The 19,049-nt window shown below is 37.1% G+C and overlaps 1 protein-coding gene across 8 annotated transcripts in view; it reads left to right on the top strand.

Moving 5' to 3' along the window:
• Nucleotides 1-19,049, top strand: part of PLEKHA5 (pleckstrin homology domain containing A5) — a 260,555-nt gene that overhangs the window by 72,881 nt on the left and 168,625 nt on the right. The window contains exon 4 of one of the 8 annotated variants that reach the window (XM_033222731.1): nucleotides 3,842-5,509. The exons of the other annotated variants lie outside the window; for them this stretch is intronic. Coding sequence (XP_033078622.1) covers nucleotides 3,842-3,845 — 4 coding nt within the window. The 3' untranslated portion in view covers nucleotides 3,846-5,509. Of the gene's footprint in view, nucleotides 1-3,841; nucleotides 5,510-19,049 lie in introns of those variants that run through there. 8 annotated transcript variants of the gene reach the window in all.

Below are 19,049 nucleotides of genomic sequence, written 5' to 3'. Positions count from 1 at the left end.
AGAGTGTCTCTTACAAAGCAAGAAGAAAACCTACCCCTATGTGATCTCTTATTCTAAGCAGGTGTGAATAAAAGAGAGACACTGTGGCAAAGTAGAAAAAGCATAAGCTCCTTCTAATCCCTTCCTGCCATTTCCTAGCAGTGAAACCCTGTTTTACCTTTGCTCATAACACAGTATGAATAGTAAAACCTCTGTGACAATATTCCTGTACAAACAAAAGACGAATAACATATCCACAACACCCAGAGTGGGTCTCAACAAATGGTGGCTGCTATCGTGTTGCTGCCAAAGCTGCTACTCTGGCTTATGAGTTTTTAACTTGTTTTCTCTGTTTCTTTTTAGAGAAATAGCTTAGAGAGAAGTGACTTTTTTTTCATAGTTTGTAATTGAATGAGAAAATAAAATGAGTTTTTTGGATTCCAGCACTGATTGACCATGTTGACATAATTAAAACTTTCAAATCCTTGTTCACTGGCTGTGATAGAGTAATAATTTAGTTAAATCCCGAGAGCCAACCTTCCCTATTATGTTTAGAAGTGAATATACCTCCTGCCAGCTGTCCCTCCTTCTCTGCCCTTCTGTAGAGTTAGCTCTCTTCCCCACTGACTCCACACTGCACTTCCAACACTAGGGACCTCTCTGTTCAGATCTCACTTTACTTCTTGGCAACATTCAGCATCGTTGGACCTTAACACCCTTTTCTCCTGACTTCTATGACATCATACCCTTATGGGTTTCATGCTGCTTTCATGACCATTCCTTTTCTGGCCCTTTTCTCACTGCTCCGATCCTACTGGTCTTCCATTCAGACCAGTCTCCCATACTGTTCTGGCTATTTTTCAAATATGTCGGCAATACTTATTTTGGAAGATGTTATGTATTCCTACCTCAGGGTCTTAACACTGACCTTTTCCATGCCTGTCTTTTTGTTCCCTTTTTGCTCATGTCTCACCTTTTGAATGATGCTTATCCTGACCCCTGTTTAATTTCACTACCCTAGCCACACTCCTGAGCCACACTCTAGTTTTTCTTTCATAGCACTTACCACCTTCTAATGTACTACATCGTTTATTATGTTTGCACTTGTCTTCTCTGATAGAAGCTCCCTGAAGACAAAGATCTGTTTTTCCCACAGATGCACCGAGCATAGGACTAGGCACACAGTTGGCATTGTTGAAGTCACAGAGTCTATCTGGTGTGGGGTGTGTGTGTGTGTGTGTGTGTGTGTGTGTATGTAAGTCGCCTCATTCACTTCCAAGGCTGTTTGTACACCGTATGCCAGTCAGCCATAAATCTTCATCTCCACCTCTTTCCTGATCTCCACATTCACTGACCTCTTCATACAGTGTCTAATATATACAGTCAGAAAAAAACAACTTTGCCGCCTTTGCAGTCATCCTCAGTTTTTCTCTTTCCTTCACTTACCATCACCCCACCTCCCCTCCAGTCTATCATCAGTGAGCCCCGTTGACACTTCCTCCCCTCCAAAACGTGTCCCAAATCTGCTCACTTCTCTCCATCTCTGCCACACCTCCCGTCTTTGCCACCATCATCTTTCACGCAGACAACTGTGGCGGCCTCTTTGCTTTTCCCCTGCTTGTTCACCCTTGACCCTTTACAGTCCATTCTCCACACTGGCTAGATTCATTTTCTTAAAGTATAAAAATGTAATTCAGATCCTGTCAGTGTCTTCCAGTGGCTTTCCATAGCACTTAGAATAAAATCCAAAGTTCATTATCTGACTTATAAATCTAACCCCAGTTGACTTTTCTACTTCTACAACTGTTTTCCTCTCATCCTACCATACTCTAGTCACAAAGGCCTTCTTTCATCTCTCTCAGATATGCCAGGAGGCTTAGAGCCTTTAAACTAACTGTCCACTCTCTCTATCTGGATTTCTTTTCCCCTTTTTGTGACATTAAGTCAGTGCTTAACTGTTGCTCCCTCGGGGCTTTTCCTGACAATCCATTCACTGAGTCATTGAACCTGTCTTAGTTCTTTGCATACCCCTTTTCCACTATCTCAAGTAGTCTTTTGTTTATTGAGTTTCATTCCCCCATGAGAATGTATGCTCCATGAGAGCATAGACCTTTTTACTGCTGTTGTGTGTAACACGTAGAACAGTGTCTGGTTCATAGTTAATGCTTAGTAGATATTTGTGGAATGAATGATTGCGTGAATGAACAAAGGGAGCAGATTTTTTTTAATTACAAATTTTGTAATACTTAAGTTATTAACTATCTAATTAACAATATCCTTAGGCAGAGTTGGAAAAAAATGAGTTTTGATTTTGGGGAAAGGAGCACTAAGAAATATTTATTTTTCTATCTTTTAGCAGAATGCAGGAATAGTTATACCCCATCCCCATTTTTTTATTTACGTAGTGTAATATTTTTAAAAATTTTTCTATAAGACCGTTATTCAGCAGCAAAATTATTTCATGTATGGTTTTGTTTTTTTGTTTTTCTAGCAAAACATGATAGATTTTCTTATAGTCTAAACATTGTCTATAGCAAAAGACAGCTTGAATGCCAAAATAATGTATAATTAGATCTATTCATTATCTTGCCACATGCTAAGTAGGTGCTAAGGATTTATCACTGCAGTAAAAGTCACTGGATCATTACATTTATTTTATGGAAATATGATTTAAAATTTACAATTCTTTTTTGTAAGACAGTAACAAATTATTATGTAAAATGTATACCGCTGCCCAAGACTCTTGCAAATGTTTGCTCCTGATTTTGTAGAGATCTTCCTAACGATTGAATATTTAAAATTCAAAATGCTTTTTTTCTTTTTTGGAAAAATGCCTTCTGTAGATATATCTGGGTGAGAAAGCAATAAAATATAAAAAAAAATTTTATCAGCAACATCTAGCGTCAGTACCTCATGACTGTCAGTGTGTTGTACTGAAAAGTGTCATTGGTTTGTCCCAAAGAACGAAGTGGTGGCAGTGATGGCAGCATCTGTTTCTAACTTGTGGTTTATTTCTCATTTTCAAGATCCTGTTGCCACTGGTTTTTCTTCCCAGTGGTTGGTTAAAATTCAGAGTTGTTTCATGAATACATGACAGTGTGATCTTAGGAGCTTGCAGTTGCTCAGAAGCCAACCACGCTTCGAAAGTTTGATGTAAATATTTGTACTGCAAGATGCTTTTTGTTGAGATACCAGGTCCCAGCAAAAAGTAGCATTAAACCTGATGACCTCAGATACCATGGAGGAAAAGCACATTCTAAGACTTGAGCTTTTTTTCTGAAGCTGTGTGTAACTGATTCTATATTTTATTCTCTAAGTTAGGTGAAATCTCAAACTTTTTGAAAAGAGTCACTAAAAGAGAATGAAATCATGTCATTTGCATCAACATGGATGGAACTGGAGGTCATTAAGTGAAGTAAGCCAGGAACGGAAAGACAAATAGCACATGTTTGCATTCTTAAGTGGAAGCTAAGAAAATGAATATCATGGAGGTCGACATTAGAATGATGACAGTATAGGGGGAAGGGGAGCTGAAGAAAGGTTAGTTAGTGGGTACAAACATACAGTTAGATGGAAGGAAAAAGCTCAAATATTGGATAGCAGAGTAGGGTGACCATAGTTAGCAACAATGTATTAAATGCATTTCAGAATAGCTAGAAGAGAGGACCTAAAATGTTCCCAACACAGAAAAATGATTAGTACTTGAGGTGATGGATCCCCCAAATAACCTGAGTTGATCAATTATAGTTTCCATGCGGCAACAAAAGTATCACCTGTCCCCCTTAAATATATATAAATATTATGTACCAATAAAAAAAATTTTAAACATTAAAAAACTTTTAAAAATCCTTTATCCTTCCAGCTGAATAGATTTCCTTTTCATTCTTCCTGAGAATAGAAGATTTAATGGAAGTTCCAGTATCTGTATGCAGGCCTATGACTAGCTTCACGTCTTGGTGACTAATACTAGTTGACAAAACAGCATATTCTAAACTAATTGTCTTCATTATCCAGTAGCTTTCCTATTCCCCATAACAAACATTCCAGATCTTTGATTACTCACCTCAGAATGCTTGTCTCACTCCTCTTTTCCTCATTCCTAGCAGATCATACCTTGGAGAAGAAAATAGAAACTATCAGCCATGAACTTCATTAGCTTTTTCTTCCTCTTCAATCCAAATCTGTCTGTATCTTCATTCATTTTTCTTAACCCTTTCCTTGCTTGCTATTTCTGCTTTCCAAAACCAAGGAAAGAATTTTGACAGAAGTGCCCAAGGAATTCATTGGGGGAGAATGAATGATTCAATAAATGATGTTATGATAATTAGATAGATAGCTATATGTAAGCATAAAAAATTTTTTAAAACCTTAGGCCCTTGTAATCATATGCATAAAAATTAAGTGGATTATTGATTTAAATGTAAAAATAAAAAGTATAAAACTTTTAGAAAAAAGATTGTGACATTGGGCCTGGCAAAGATTTCTTAGATGTAATTAAAGATTTATAAAAGAAAAAATTGGTAAACTAGACTTCATCAAAATTTAGAAATTTTGCTTTATCTGTGTAGAACACTGAAGAGAATGAAAAGACAAGTCACAGACTGGGAGAACATACAGGCAAGTCACATATTTGTCAAATAACTCATAGCCAGAATATATAAAGAACTTTTACAACTCAATAATAAAAAGACAAACAGCCCAATTTGTTAAATAGGGGAAAAATTTAAATGTATTTCACAAGAGAATATACTCAAATAGCCAGTGAGCACATGAAAAGATGTTCAGCATCATTAAACATTAGCAGATTGCAAATTAAAACCACACTGAGGAACCCACTAGAATGGCTATAATCAAAGACTGTCAATATCAAGTATTGCAGAGGATGTGGAAAAACTTAAACTGTTACACTGGTAATAGAAATATAAAATGTTACAACCACTTTGGAAAGAGATTGGCAGTTTCTGGAAAAAATTAATTGTAAATTTGACCAAGCAATTCTACTACGTAAGTATCTTACGAAGAATGAAAACATGTCCACACAAAGATTTATACTAAAATGTTGATAGCATTATTCATAATCGCCTAACAGTGCAAATGTCTGTCAACTACTGTGAATGGATAGACAAAATGTGCTATCAATACAGTAAAACTACCCAGCAATAAAAAAAAAACAGTTGACTGATAAATGGTATACGATGACCGAATTTTAAAACCTTGATGCTAAGGAGCCAGACACAGAGACTACACATTGTATAATTCCATTTTTGTGAATTTCCCAGAAAGGCAAATCATTGAGACAAAACAAAGCAGTGGTTGCCTAGGGCTGGTGGTGGATGTGGAGATTGACTGTAAATGGGACATGAGGGAATTTTTTTGTGGTGATGGAAATGTTATAAAACTGGATGTGGTAATAGTTGCACAACTCTGTAAATTCACTAAAAGTCACTGAACAGTACACTTAACCATAGGTGGGTTTAATGAAATGTGAATTATACTGCAATAAAACTAAATAAAAGCTGAGTTAGTACCACTTGCCTTGGGTTCATTACTTTTTGTTCATTCTTAATTATTCCCTTCACAGTTACTCCCAACTCTTCCCCTACCTCTTTCCATATTTCTTTACTATTGAAAATTATTTTCAGTAGTTTTGCCTCCTGAATTCATTGCCTTTTAGATCACATTTAGACCATGGGTTTCTATCACCACAAAACAATTCCAAAATCTGCGTCCAAATTTCAACTCTATTCACTTATCTGTGTGACACAGAATAAGCCTCTGAGTCTCTGTGTCCAGATTTGTTTACCAGGTAGAATATTAATAAAATCTATTACATGAGGATTTGTGAATATGAAATGAAACCATATATTTGAGACATTCTATACGTGCTAGCTGTCATTCATCACCTTAAAACAAGACTCATAAGTTGAAAGACTGTGAACAGGTGAGCATCTAGAGGAGTGGCTCTTAATCAGAGCAAACTCAAAATTTACGGAGGTTTTACAGACTGGCTCCACTGATGGGTCAGGTGGAAAGGTTTCTGGACCCTGGGAAGTACATGTGTGTGTTTGTTCTCCAGCTTCCCAGATGATTCTGCTATAACCCAATGGTCAACAAAACAACAACAGATTGCAGTGTAAGACTCAGCCCATAGAATGTACAAACACCAGTTGTGAACTCTAACAAACTGTGGTCTCTGGGTGATAATGATGTGATAATGATAATTGCCGTACAAGGCTCATGTATTCATTTCTAGTCTTGCTTCTCCCATTCCCTCCCTTTGGTTAGGTATCAAATGGAAGGCAGATACATTTAAGTCATGAGCAAGATCCGCCCATCTCATGTATGTACATGCAGTGGGACAAATGCACTAACACTGTATAAAGTCTTCAGAGTATACTCAATTGTCATAGAAATAAGTTATATCTTTGGTTGAGTTTTTAAACATTCATTCTTACTGGGGTAGTATTTGGAAAACATTATATCAGGTTTTGCTGGTAGAGAAAGGGTAAATCAGTAAGTTAAAGAATAAGTGATATATAAGGATTTAAAAAAGAAGGCCTCAGGTTTAAGGGATATATGTAATTACAAGACGATCTCAATTTTAAATCAGAACACTTAAGTTGGATGTATGGGAGACAGGAAATGCATGTTAGAGAGCAATTTAGTGATATGGAGGAGTTCATACAGTGAATTTGAAATGAGTAAGTACTATGCCAGTGTGACTGGAATTACTGCCTCTTTGCCTGTCTTCATTTACCTGTTTTTGTATCTATCTCTTTCTTAGAGTTGACTCCCTCACTCTTCTGTTTTCCAGGGTCTAGAACACTTCTTGCCATCTGCTTCCAGATTCCATCTCAGAATAATTAGTTTTTATCTCTTTCTTTCTTCCCAGTGTTGACAGCCCTCACTTTCTAGTATTCACATTGTCAATATCACAACTTCTCCAGTCTCCACACCACCAGTTCCCAGGTCCTCCAGTGTGCCACATCTCAGCCTTGACCTGGCTGTTTCCTCCTCTTTCTCTCTCCTGTCTAGTCTAGATCCTTAGTATTCATCTGGGCATTTCAGAAAGTTCACCCCTCTCATAAAGACCTTACTGATTGCCTTCCTTAGAATGCTTCATCTCTTTCCTCTAAGTTCTCTAGGACACTAAAGCAACTGTCTTTTACTGTAATGCTTAGATTAATTATATGTACTCTTGCCTGGTCATTCCTATTAGTTGAACTCTTTAAAAACAGAGATAGTTGTACTCATTTTAGTTCCCATTGTGCATTGCAGTGTACCGTAACTCATATATAACATGTTCTCAAATAATATTTATAGATCACAGTTAGATTTTTTATTTGTTTTTTTTTAGTGAAGAGTTTTCACTTTCTCATTTAGGAATCATAGAGCTTTCTTTGAGTACTGTAGGTAACTGATTCTTCCTACAGAACTACCCTCATGCATACAGTACTTAGAGACACAAAACATACGTGTATTGACACATTTTAATTTTTGTGACCTTTTGATAACCTTGTCTCAGGAAGGGCCTTATCTTAGCTGTTTCCATGGGATGCCTATTTCCTATGTCTTCTTGCCTTCCCACACCCTCCATGTCAGGAGGCAGGAGGGTAGAGGACTGTGAGGCTACTGTTCTCAAAAATGAGACATTTATATAGAAGGGTGATTTACAATAGGGAAGTAATAAGAGGTGACCAGGAAGGCTTGGGAAGAAGGGAAAAGCTCTAATTAGCATGTGGGCCCATTTAAAGGTGGGTCAGCCCCATTCTGTCAGTGACTTGCTATCCTGAGTGGGGTGCATGTCAAGTGTTCAGACACTTCCTATTTTTGCTCGTCTACCCAAGGTGAAAGTTGGGAAGTAGATGTGAAAGAGTTGTCTAGCTGGTTTTAGTGGGGCTGTACTAGATCTAGATTTATGGAGGAAGATTAAAATGGAGCAGAGGAAAAACTTCTTGACCATATTTTCATCATCCCAAACTAATGGCCTTTGCAGCAATTGACTTAACAAACTAGGTGAATTATGTATTTGATGGCATAAATATGCATACACAAAATATTTGGTTGGTTTTTGTGGCATTTTTGTAAAACTGTTTCTCAAAAATACAACATTCTTTAAAGACTTTTTTATAGGTTTATCAGTATTCAGGTGACGTATAATTTATAACTCAATTATTTAATATGTAAACAACAGATAAAAATCCTATCACCATAGTTTGAGGATAGCAAACATTTTAATAAATACATTGAACATTTCAGTTTATTAGTCTTTATTAATATTTCCAAAGGAGAAATTAAAATACCACTGCATAGTTTTCAGGTTGTTTTACTTGGTGAACAGGCAAGAGGACAGAATAAGAGATTGAAAAGTGAAATAAGGGTAGTTTATAGTTTGTTTAATTTATCAATGGTCCTATTTACATTTTGGGATCACATCTTGGACGTTTTGCAACTTCCAATTCATTCTAGCATTTTGGGATTCTTATGTTGACATAATTAATTCTATATTGAAACCTAAGGACTTGTTATTTAATAAACTTGTAGAAATAATCATTTCCAGTTAAATGAACCACAAAGATTATGAGGTTAAAAACAAATCAGTTATCATTTAGTAGTTCTGTATTGTCAGTTAATGATCTTTATTAAATGTGCAGCTTTCTGAGTTTATTTGGAAGTAGGTCATCACATGCTGAGATGAAATACCAAGTCATTTAAATTAGATACTGAGCATGCTCATACGAAGTACTTACTCTTGGAGACTGCAGTGTGGTTCAGTTTTCTTATAGTGGAAAGAGCAGAAAAGAGATCACGGTGTGCCCCTTTGTCATCATTCTGTCAGAAAGCATGTAATTTGTCTTTAGAAACCAGAAGCCTGAGACAAAGAAAAGAACGCAGATTTTTAGCAAAAGGCTATTTGGTGAGTTAATTGGCTGTTCTGTTCTATTTTGCTCTCATCGGTCAGTTATTCCTAGCCAGTCTATGTCTTTACTTATATCTGCTGCTTTTTTGTACTATGCTGAAGCTTTATGTAGCAAGTAACTTAGCTGAGATTGGGAGAAAATTGTTTCTGCAGTCTAAATCTTATTCTTCTGAAATATTTCCAGTACATTTCTGAGGTGACAAGTTCATAAATTGCTATGATGATACTTTCTCATGTTCTCCACAAATTTTCTTTGCTCACTTGTGCTGAATAATGCTGGCAGAATTATGTGCCGAGATACTTCAGGATGTGTCTTTTTGGACAGTTTAGCATTTTTGTTCTTACATCTTAATGAAATTACAGTTTTCGCTTTTACATTTCTATACTGTATCTACCAAAGTAGTAGGTAAGAAAGATCAAAAATTCTTTAAAGAAAATGAGAGGGTGTATTACAGTAATATGTATATATATTATTAAAGGTGGTTCAAAAATGAAAGTTTGCTTTGTAATACAGTTGATCATTTAAACTATCCTAAAATGAAATGAAATTGACAACATTTTGTAAAATATAAGGTGTTACAGTTATTCTGTATTCATATTTAGAATTCTATCTTAATTTATTGAATTAGCTACATAAATGTTGCGTAATAGTTTTGCCAGTTTAGGCTGTTACTTTCTCTGAGCTCATATTATCAATGAGTGATCAATAGGAAGATAATCTTATTTAAATGTTTTGTGATTTTTTAAAAAATCCGAAGTGTTCATGTTTTACCATGAAGTTAAAGGGGGATATTTTTGTGCATTTTCTCCATATTATGCTCTTATAATGTTATATAATATTGAAAATCTATACATTGTTATTTCATGATGAACACAATTTTGATTATGTATTTATAATCGGTAAACTTGGCAACCAAATATTCAGAGTCTTCTCCTGGAGATTAAAATGGCATTACTCTGCTGAAGATACAACTTTATATTTTTTGAAAATTTGAAGAAAAAGCATAAAATTACCATATTTATTTCCTTCGGGGAAAATCATGTTTGTTAGTACACATAAATGTCAGGTAGGGAATTTGAGACATATAAGGTGCTTTAAAGAGGTCTAGAAAAATGATGTGGGGGGTGGGAACAATAGGAAGAGACTACTGAAAGCTTAGTACCTTCAAATGCCAGGCAATTATGTGAGGCTTTCCTGAAATATCTTCATTTTGTGAACTTCCCCCACTATGCCATTTTCCAGGATTGGCACTTGTGAAGGAGGTGGGTGTATACTTAAGCTTATATATTCAAGAAAAGGGAGGGTTAGAGATGAGGACTGGGTGACAGGACTCAAGAAATCTATTCCCACTTCTTTATACTGACTCACTTGTTTGACCTTGCACATGATGCCTACCTTATTTATTTCTACCTACTTTTAGTATAATACTTTACCATAGTGATAAAGTGGTTCATTTATAGTTTCTAAAGTAATAAAATTATTTCACAGACTGTGACAAAGATTCACGAGGGGTAAGTCATTCACTAATAGCCATTGTGGGAAGAAAACAAACAAGTATTGCTTTTCCAAATTCTATTAAATTTTTTTAACTGAAATATCTCAAGTGCATAAAATCTATAAAGTCCTCTGTAGTCTTTGAAACTAATCTCAGAAATACATATTCCATGTGTATTATGTAATGGTGACAGATGTGGTTTTAACTTCTTTCTCTCATATTCACTGCAGACTGGTTGGTCACAAAATTTTCATGGCAAGATTATACTGTTATATTATTTTATACTACTTTCTCTTATTTATTTAGTCCCAGATACTCTAATCATAAATCTTCATAGATCAATAGAAGAGAAATAATGAATAGAAGATCTATTAAAGAAATGTGTGGAGAAATACTGGGAAAATGTAAGAAGAATACAGAAAGAAAAATTACCAATGACAAGGGTCTCTTTGCCAGGTTTCTAGATATTAAGAATATACCTATATATCTTATTCATTTCCAAATCATTAAATTTATCTACTCATTTAACTTAACATCTACCCATTAAGGAACACTTATTTCCTTAATTTTGATGAATCTCAGTAGTGCTTAAAGATCCTAAGTGGTGGTAGATGAAAATGGATTTTGTGGTCAAGTACGTTTGGCGAATAACAGACCATAAAGGACTGTTCATAGCAGAACTTCTTGCCCTTTAATATCTTATTCAGAACCTCACCCTGGAACTTAATTTTTTCTGGCATATGGTTTACTTTTGAAAGGAAGAACTGTAATACATAATATTAAACATTTGGCAAGCGTTTCAGTAATTTTAACTATGAATTTCTATATTAAAATATCTGGATAAATAAAGGAAAAATTGTCAGTTTGCTTTTTGTCTTCTATTTTGTAATCTTAGAATTACAAGGTGATGAGATGTAAAATGTATAATTTTGATAAGGTGATTGTCATAGATATGTAAGTTAAAATGGCATTTTTGAAAGCCACTAGGAGTGTACATTACACTAGGAGTGTAGGCGATGAATACAACATGAAAGATTTATAATAAAATAGTAACTGGGTAAAGATTTTTATAATTCTCACAAGTTTCCACTCATTCTCTTAAAGTTACTCTAAAGAACCTAGCATGGTGTTAGTCACAAAGTAGGCATTCAATAAATGTTTATCTAGGCAGGTGCGGTGGCTCATGCCTGTAATCCTAGCACTTTGGGAGGCCAAGACAGGTGGATCACCTGAGGTCAAGAGTTCGAGACCAGCCTGGCCAACATGGTGAAACCCCGTCTCTACTAAAAAATACAAAAATTAGCTGGGTGTGGTGGCAGGTGCCTGTACTCTCAGCTACTCGGGAAGCTGAGGAGGAGAATCGCCTGAACCCAGGAGTTGGAGGTTGCAGTGAGCCAATATCATGCCACTTGCAGCCCAGCCTGGGCAACAGGGCAAAAACTCTTGTCTCAAAAAAGAAAAAAAAAAAAAAGGTTCATCTTTTCACTTGAATTTAAACCTTCTGCCTCTTCATTGAAACACACCATAGTCATGGAAGTAGAATACCTATTGTCAGCTCCACTGGCCCACCCACCTACTTTAGGGGACTTTTTCTTAAATTGTATTTTGAAATACTGATAGTTGGATTCAGTTTCCAACTAAACTTTCATTTTTTGGCACTCCAGTGAAATTTGAAACCTAATTTAAATAGCAGTTTTCTTTGCTGTAACCTAATGACTGTACATGTTCTCAAATCCTTGTTTATTACAAAAAGAGAGGATACAAATATTAATACATCTAGGGGCAAGACCTCCTATTCTTAGCTACTTAAGAGCCTGAGTTGGGCCGGTTTCTTGATCCCAGGGTACTCTGCAGATCGAATGTTGGCCTCAAATATTTGACATCAATATGATTGTCCCTGAGAATGAAGATAGATCGAGTTTCCATTAAGCTTAGTATAGAATTGATATTTTGGTAGTTTAGTAGCCATATTTATCTCAAAATAAAGTACAAGAAATTAAATATGCAATTCAGAGAGAAATAGTGAAAAATATGAGGGGACTTCAAAAATTTATGGAAAATGGATATTGTGATAAAACTATGCATGGATTTCATAAATTTTTTTATACCAAAATAAACTTGTATGAATGTGTTGTAGCATGTCTGAACAGGACCTAGTTTGAGGCACTAAGAAGGATAAGACATCAGTTTGAAAAGAACTCCTATCAGAACGATGTGAATTCTGCTAAAATTGAAGCAAGAATAAACATCACATTTATGGTGAAGCTTGGATGGAAGAATAGTAAAATCATCGATGATTCACAAAAGGTTTATGGGGACAACACTCCAAAGAAATCAGCAGTTTACAAATGGATAACTCATTTTAGGAAGGGACAACACTATGTTAAAGATGAAGCTTGCACCAGCAGACCATCCACATCAGTTTTCAAGGAAAAAATAAATCTTGTTTATGCCCTAATTGAAGACTGACAGTTAACAGCAGAAATCGGAACCTCCACCACAGACAGTTTGATTGGTTCAGCATACACAAATCTGACTGAAAAATTAGTTGAGCAAACTTTCCACTCAGTGAGTGCCAAAACTGTTGCACCCAGATTAGCTCGAGAAGAGCAGAGCTTCCAGTGGAAATTTTAAACAAGTGGGATCAAGATCCTGAAGCATTTCTTTGAAGAATTGTAACAGAAGATGAAATATGGCTTTACCAGTATGGTCCTGAAAACAAAGTACAATCAAAGCAATGGCCACCAAGAAGTGGAAGTGGTTTAGTCAAAGCAAAAGTGAACTGGTCACAAGCAAAGGTCACAGCAACAATTTTAAAAGATGCTCACAGCATTTTGCTTGTTATGACTTTCTCAGGGGCCAAGGAACAGTAACATCTGCTTATTATGAGAATGTTTTGAGAAAGTTAGTCAAAGCTTTAGTAGAAATGTCTGGGAAATCATCTTCATAGAGTTCTCCACCACAGCAATGCTCCTGCTCATTCCTCTCATCAAACAAAGGAATTTTGTGAGAGTTTTTGTGGGTAGTCATGAGGCATTCATCTCATCATCCTGATTTGGCTTCTTCTGACTTCTTGCTTCCTAATGTTAAAAAATCTTTAAAGGATTTTAAGGATGTCCATTCCTATTCAGTTAATAACGTGAAAAAGACTACATTGACGTGGTTAAATTCTTAGGACTCTCAGTTATTTAGGGATGGACTAAATGGCTGGTATTCTCATTTATAAAAGTGTTTTAACCTTAATGGAGTTTATGTTAAGGATTAGTTTATAATATTTATCTTTTAGTTTCATTTTTCCACAAGTTTTTGAAGTCTCCTGATACATCTTAGTAAAATGCCACACATATTCAGAGATTTTTATTTCTGACATTTTTAAAAGTGTAAGTCCGAAATCTACCTTGTAAAGGTAAAAGAGTGTAAATCCAGAACAGAGGACCTGTAACTTATTAATACAAATGGAACTTCTCCCCCTAGCTGTCATTTAACATGAGTGATTTCCAGTGGAAGAGGTTCTGGATTTTAGGAGTCGGGATCTTCTCCCATTCTTCTTGATGTCTGGTGTACAGCTTGTCTGCTGTCCGGCACACATCTTTGGGTTATTTTCCATTCTAGATGAGCTATGATTTTTTTTTTTTGTCAGAAAGGTATGTTTTAGATATATGCATAATTTTTTTGGAGCTATACATTTTCCTTGAGAATAAATATCTGAAATTATCGTTTAAGTCAATAAGAAAGCATGATTTTTAAGTATATATCAAAAACATATTTTTCCTTTGAGGTCAAGTTGTCAGAGGCAGGAAAGGAAGAAGTGCAGCAGTTAATATCCAGCCAGCCAAATTTATCTGGGAGATGGATTATTAAGGTTAATAAGAAGTAGAAATTATAGAGCAAAGGATGTGAATGTTGGGAGACTTAATCAGTGTATATGTTTCCTGGTTGGTCAGAGACATTGTCGTTTTTACTGCCTTTTCTCCACTTTCTAAAGAGTTAATAAGGAAGCAATTTTTTTTTTTTATTTGAAGAGTTGGTCTGTTTATAAATTTTAACAGTGATGTTCGGTAGAGTTGCTGCTGTAAATCTAGACATTAACATGAAACTTAGCCATGTTTTTTAAGGCTTATGGGGGTGTTGTCTAGGGTTTATGGAGGAATATTACATTATATTCTTTTTCTTGTTTTTAATACTTAAAAAATATGAAATAATTATTGTAAAAATATTACAGATATACCAAAGGTATGAATATGATAGAGAGTTGCCCCTACACTCTGTTCTTTGGTTTTATGACGCATACCCTGCCCCCACAAAGTTGAATAATATTCCCCCACTTCAGGGTGTGTAGTGATAATCTGATCCCAGAACCTGTGAAGGCTACTTTCTGTGGCAAAGACTTAGCAGATGTGATTAAATTAAGGACTTTGAGATGAGGTTTTCCTTGATCTTGGTGGGGAGGGCAGTGGCAAATGCAGTCACAAGTGTCCTTAGAAGGGGAGGTGGACAGAGGGAGATTTCAGAGAGCAGTGTGACTCCTGAGGCAGAGATGGAGTGATGGGACCACAAACTAAGGCATGCAGAAGCTGGAAGAGGCAAACGCGAACTTATTCTCCTTTACAGTCTATGGAATCCCTCTCAACACCTTAATTTCTACCCATTAAAACTGATTTTGGCCTGTTTTCTGGCCTCTAGAGCTGAGAGAAAATAAATTTCTGTTGTTTTAAGTCAATAGAAGATATCAAATGACCTAGTCACAAAAAATTTATTTTAAAGATCTTAATTGGCTTTTGTTTGCAATTCTAGAATCAGGTAATACCTCGTCGTATAAAATAGAATTGAGTGTTCTGATGAACTGAGCAGAGGAGGTTGGTTTTATTGACAAAAAAGGGTGAAGAAAGCCGAATCAGAGAACAAAAAGCAGATTGGTTGTTTCAAAGTTACTTTCCTTATGAAGTTTAAAGCAGGAGGTACTGCCTTATCATGCTGGCTAAAATTGACCTGTTTGGGGATTCGGCTATTATCTCCATTCCTCTCCTGATTTCTTGGAAGGTCAGATAAACAACTTAGTTTTAGCTTGGTGGTGTGAACTTCAGCATGAGTAACTCCATTTTGGTCTGGTCTGTTGAGCCTAATGCAGGAGCTCAGTCCAAATCAATGACCTCCTATAAATTTTATTTAACGGAGGCTTGTATTAGTTTCCTATGACTACTGTAACAAATTACCACAACGTTGGTGACTTTGGTAATTCAGTCACATCTGCTAAGTCTTTGTCACAGTTGGGATCATGTGGAATAATCGCTTGAACCCAGGAGGTGGAGGTTGCAGTGAGCTGAGATGATGCCACTGCACTCCAGCCTGGGAGACAGAGCGAGATTCCCATCTGAAAAAAAAAAAAAAAAAAAAGATTTTAAACATGGGGCAGCTATCAACCAAAGTCGAAAGAGAAACAAAAATATAAGGCATCTGTTAAAACATTACTTCAAGTAAATGTAAGGTTTTGAAAAATTAATCAGCCGCGTGTGGTGGCCCACGCCTGTAATCCCAACACTGAGAGGCTGAGGCGGGCTGATGTCCTGAGGCTAGGAGTTCAAGACCAGTCTGGCCAACATGGTGATATCTCATCTCTGCTAAATTAGCCAGGCATGGTGACGGGTGCCTGTAATCCCAGCTACTCAGGAGGCTGAGGCACAAGAATTGCTTGAACCCAGGAGGCGGAGGTAGCAGTGAGCCAAGATTGTGCCACTGCACTCCATCCTGAGCGACAGAGCAAAACCCTGTCTCGAATGAAAGAAAAAAAAGAAAGAAAGAAAAATCAATCCATGCTCACTAGTTTAGTTTTAATCTTAAATATTTATAACTTTTGAAATGTTGCATGACCAGTTTATTCATAAATTCATCAAACATATCCTCACAGCATCTACAGGGAAGATACTCCCATTTCAGAAAGAGGAATACATGGGAAGAGTGGGGTTTTTTTTTCTTTTTTTAATTTCAAGTTCGCAAAGACTATAAGGGGCAGAGTTAGAATTTAAGCCCAGATCTATGTAACTCCAAAATTCTTTTTTTTTTTTTTTTTTTTTTTTTGAGACGGAGTCTCGCTGTCACCCAGGCTGGAGTACAGTGGCCGGATCTCAGCTCACTGCAAGCTCCGCCTCCCGGGTTCACGCCATTCTCCTGCCTCAGCCTCCCGAGTAGCTGGGACTACAGGCGCCGGCCACCACGCCCGGCTAGGTTTTGTATTTTTTAGTAGAGACGGGGTTTCACCGTGTTAGCCAGGATGGTCTCGATCTCCTGACCTCGTGATCCGCCCGTCTCGGCCTCCCAAAGTGCTGGGATTACAGGCTTGAGCCACCGCGCCCGGCCAACTCCAAAATTCTTAATCTTTAAACTGAAGAATTGTTTTCAGTCTTGTTCCAGTACCTATACTAGATTGCTAAGAATTCAGACAACTCCTAATCTACCACATAGGGGAAATAGGGTCTATAAGAATATCATTTATGTCAGATAGTTAAATAAACATGAGATTATTTACACATTCCAGACCGAGGTGACCTAAATCTTCAAAGACGGTGACTGATCCCTCTGGAGCAGGTGCTGCGTACAGTGAGAGAGAAGTATGTGTATTGTGTGCAGTGGCATGGATGGGGAACGATTTCTTCTGCCCAAGGATATGAGAGTGTGGGTGGCTTCTCAGAGCAGATTATGTCTGTGTTGGGTTTTGAAGGATGAGTAAGCATTTGCTAAGCATGGTTTCTTTGAACAAAAATTGCTAAGTAGAAAAGCAGGGATGCGTGGCACTCTAGACAAGAGTGAACAGCAAGACCAAAAGGTTATAGATATCTTCAGGGAACAGGTCATTCAGTGCTGCTAGAGTGTTCAGTGTGAGGTGCTTAGGGGCAGGGAGCACAGGCAGATGAGGAAGGCACATCTGTGCTCCTGCTAAGGAGCACAGACAATCCTGCAGGCTTTGGTGAGGGTCATTTTTAAGGGTTTCAGTAGGGGGCAGAACAGGACAAACTGCATATTCGAGAGAGAAACTTGCAGCAGCATGGAGGACAAATTGAAGGAGGAGGAGATAGGGCATAGATTCCTTAATGTTTGAAATAGTACAGTTGAAAATGGGACAAGGATTTTAAACTGGCAGCAGAAATAGAGATAGATCGATACAGCATAAGTTAAGGAGATAGAATGTTAGGTTTGATAAACTGGGATGGCAGGTAGCGAATGTGAGAGGGAGAACTATTCTTTCTGGCATTTGAATTGTGTTTGAAATGAGACATTTTCAGGAGAAAAACAAGTTTAATTGGGAATAAAGATTGGACCTCTTAAGTTTGAAATATAGATAGGATATTCCTTTTGTTGAGAAGCAAAAATTGGATATAGGGCTCTACACAACAAAATAAATAATATTATGATAATACTAATATTATCAGAGCAATAGATTTAGAAAGTATAGGTTTAGTTAAAACATCCATATTGTTATTGAATGATAAGAAAATTAATGAGGAATGGATTGAACCACCTAAGGGTATGGAGTGTGTAAAATGAAGGAGGTTTGGAGGTAGAACCATGAAAGAAACAAATGTCTAGCTGCTGGGTAAAGGAGTGATACATCAGCAGAGCAGACCTAGTAGAAGTGATTAGCGTAAAACAAGGAGAGGACTGAGATTAGGAAAACCAGGAGAGGGGAGTGTTACCTGTCGCAGGTGCTACACATCAGCCCTTTGAGATGAGGACCAAGAAACACCCTTTGACTTTGTTAGTTAAAGAGACATCAGTGACCTTTGCTGGGGCAGTAGGGAGAATAAAATTAAGATTACAGTTAATGGAGGAGGGAAAGAGGTGAGAAGGAGGGAGTGAGAAGTGCAAATAGCCTGTTTGAGAAGGAAAAGAGAAATTCAACAACATCAAAGAATGGGAGTGACTAAAGTGTGTTTTTCAGCTGGTACGTAGGAGCCAGTAGAGAGAAAAGGTTAAAGATGCAGGGAAGAGAAGAACCAATTGTTAGGAAAAGGTGCCAGGGAAGTTGGGAAGAAAACAGATCCAGGGGCATAAGATGGAGGATGGGCTTAACTACCCTAAGATTTGAGGGCAACAAATATTTGCTTAGGGCATGGGAGTGATTAGGATAGTGGCTTAAGGAGAGTGACAAAAATTTTAGAAGAGCTGATAAAGGGAGAATGAAAGCAAATGAAAGACTTGTCTGCCAGATGGTGTTAAGAACCCATCTGAAAGTGAAAATCATGAGTTGTTCATCACATCAATCAATCTGCATGGGTAGATGCTGCCTTTCATTTGAAAGCAGCGTATTTCTTTCCTTAAAAAAAAAAAAAAAAAATTGGCTGAGCGCAGTGGCTCACGCCTGTAATCCCAGCACTTTGGGAGGCCGAGGTGGGCAGATCACCTGAGGTCAGGAGTTCGAGACCACCGTGGCCAACATGTTGAAGCCCCATCTCTACTAAAAACACAAAAATTAGCTGGGCGTGGTGGCGCATGCCTGTAATCCCAGCTACTCCAGAGGCTGAGGCAGGAGAATTGCTTGAACCTGAGAGGCAGGGGTTGCAGTGAGCCGAGATCAATGTGCCACTGCACTCCATCCTGGACGACAGAGTGAGACTCCGTCTCAAAAAAAAAAAAAAAAATTGCTCTAAAATGTATCTGCT

The sequence above is a fragment of the Trachypithecus francoisi genome, unplaced genomic scaffold (assembly GCF_009764315.1).
Source record: "Trachypithecus francoisi isolate TF-2019V2 unplaced genomic scaffold, Tfra_2.0 Lachesis_group11, whole genome shotgun sequence".
In the NCBI taxonomy this organism is placed as follows: domain Eukaryota; kingdom Metazoa; phylum Chordata; class Mammalia; order Primates; family Cercopithecidae; genus Trachypithecus; species Trachypithecus francoisi.
Note: the sequence above shows the minus strand (reverse complement) of the source record. Positions and strands in the feature narration are given on the sequence as shown.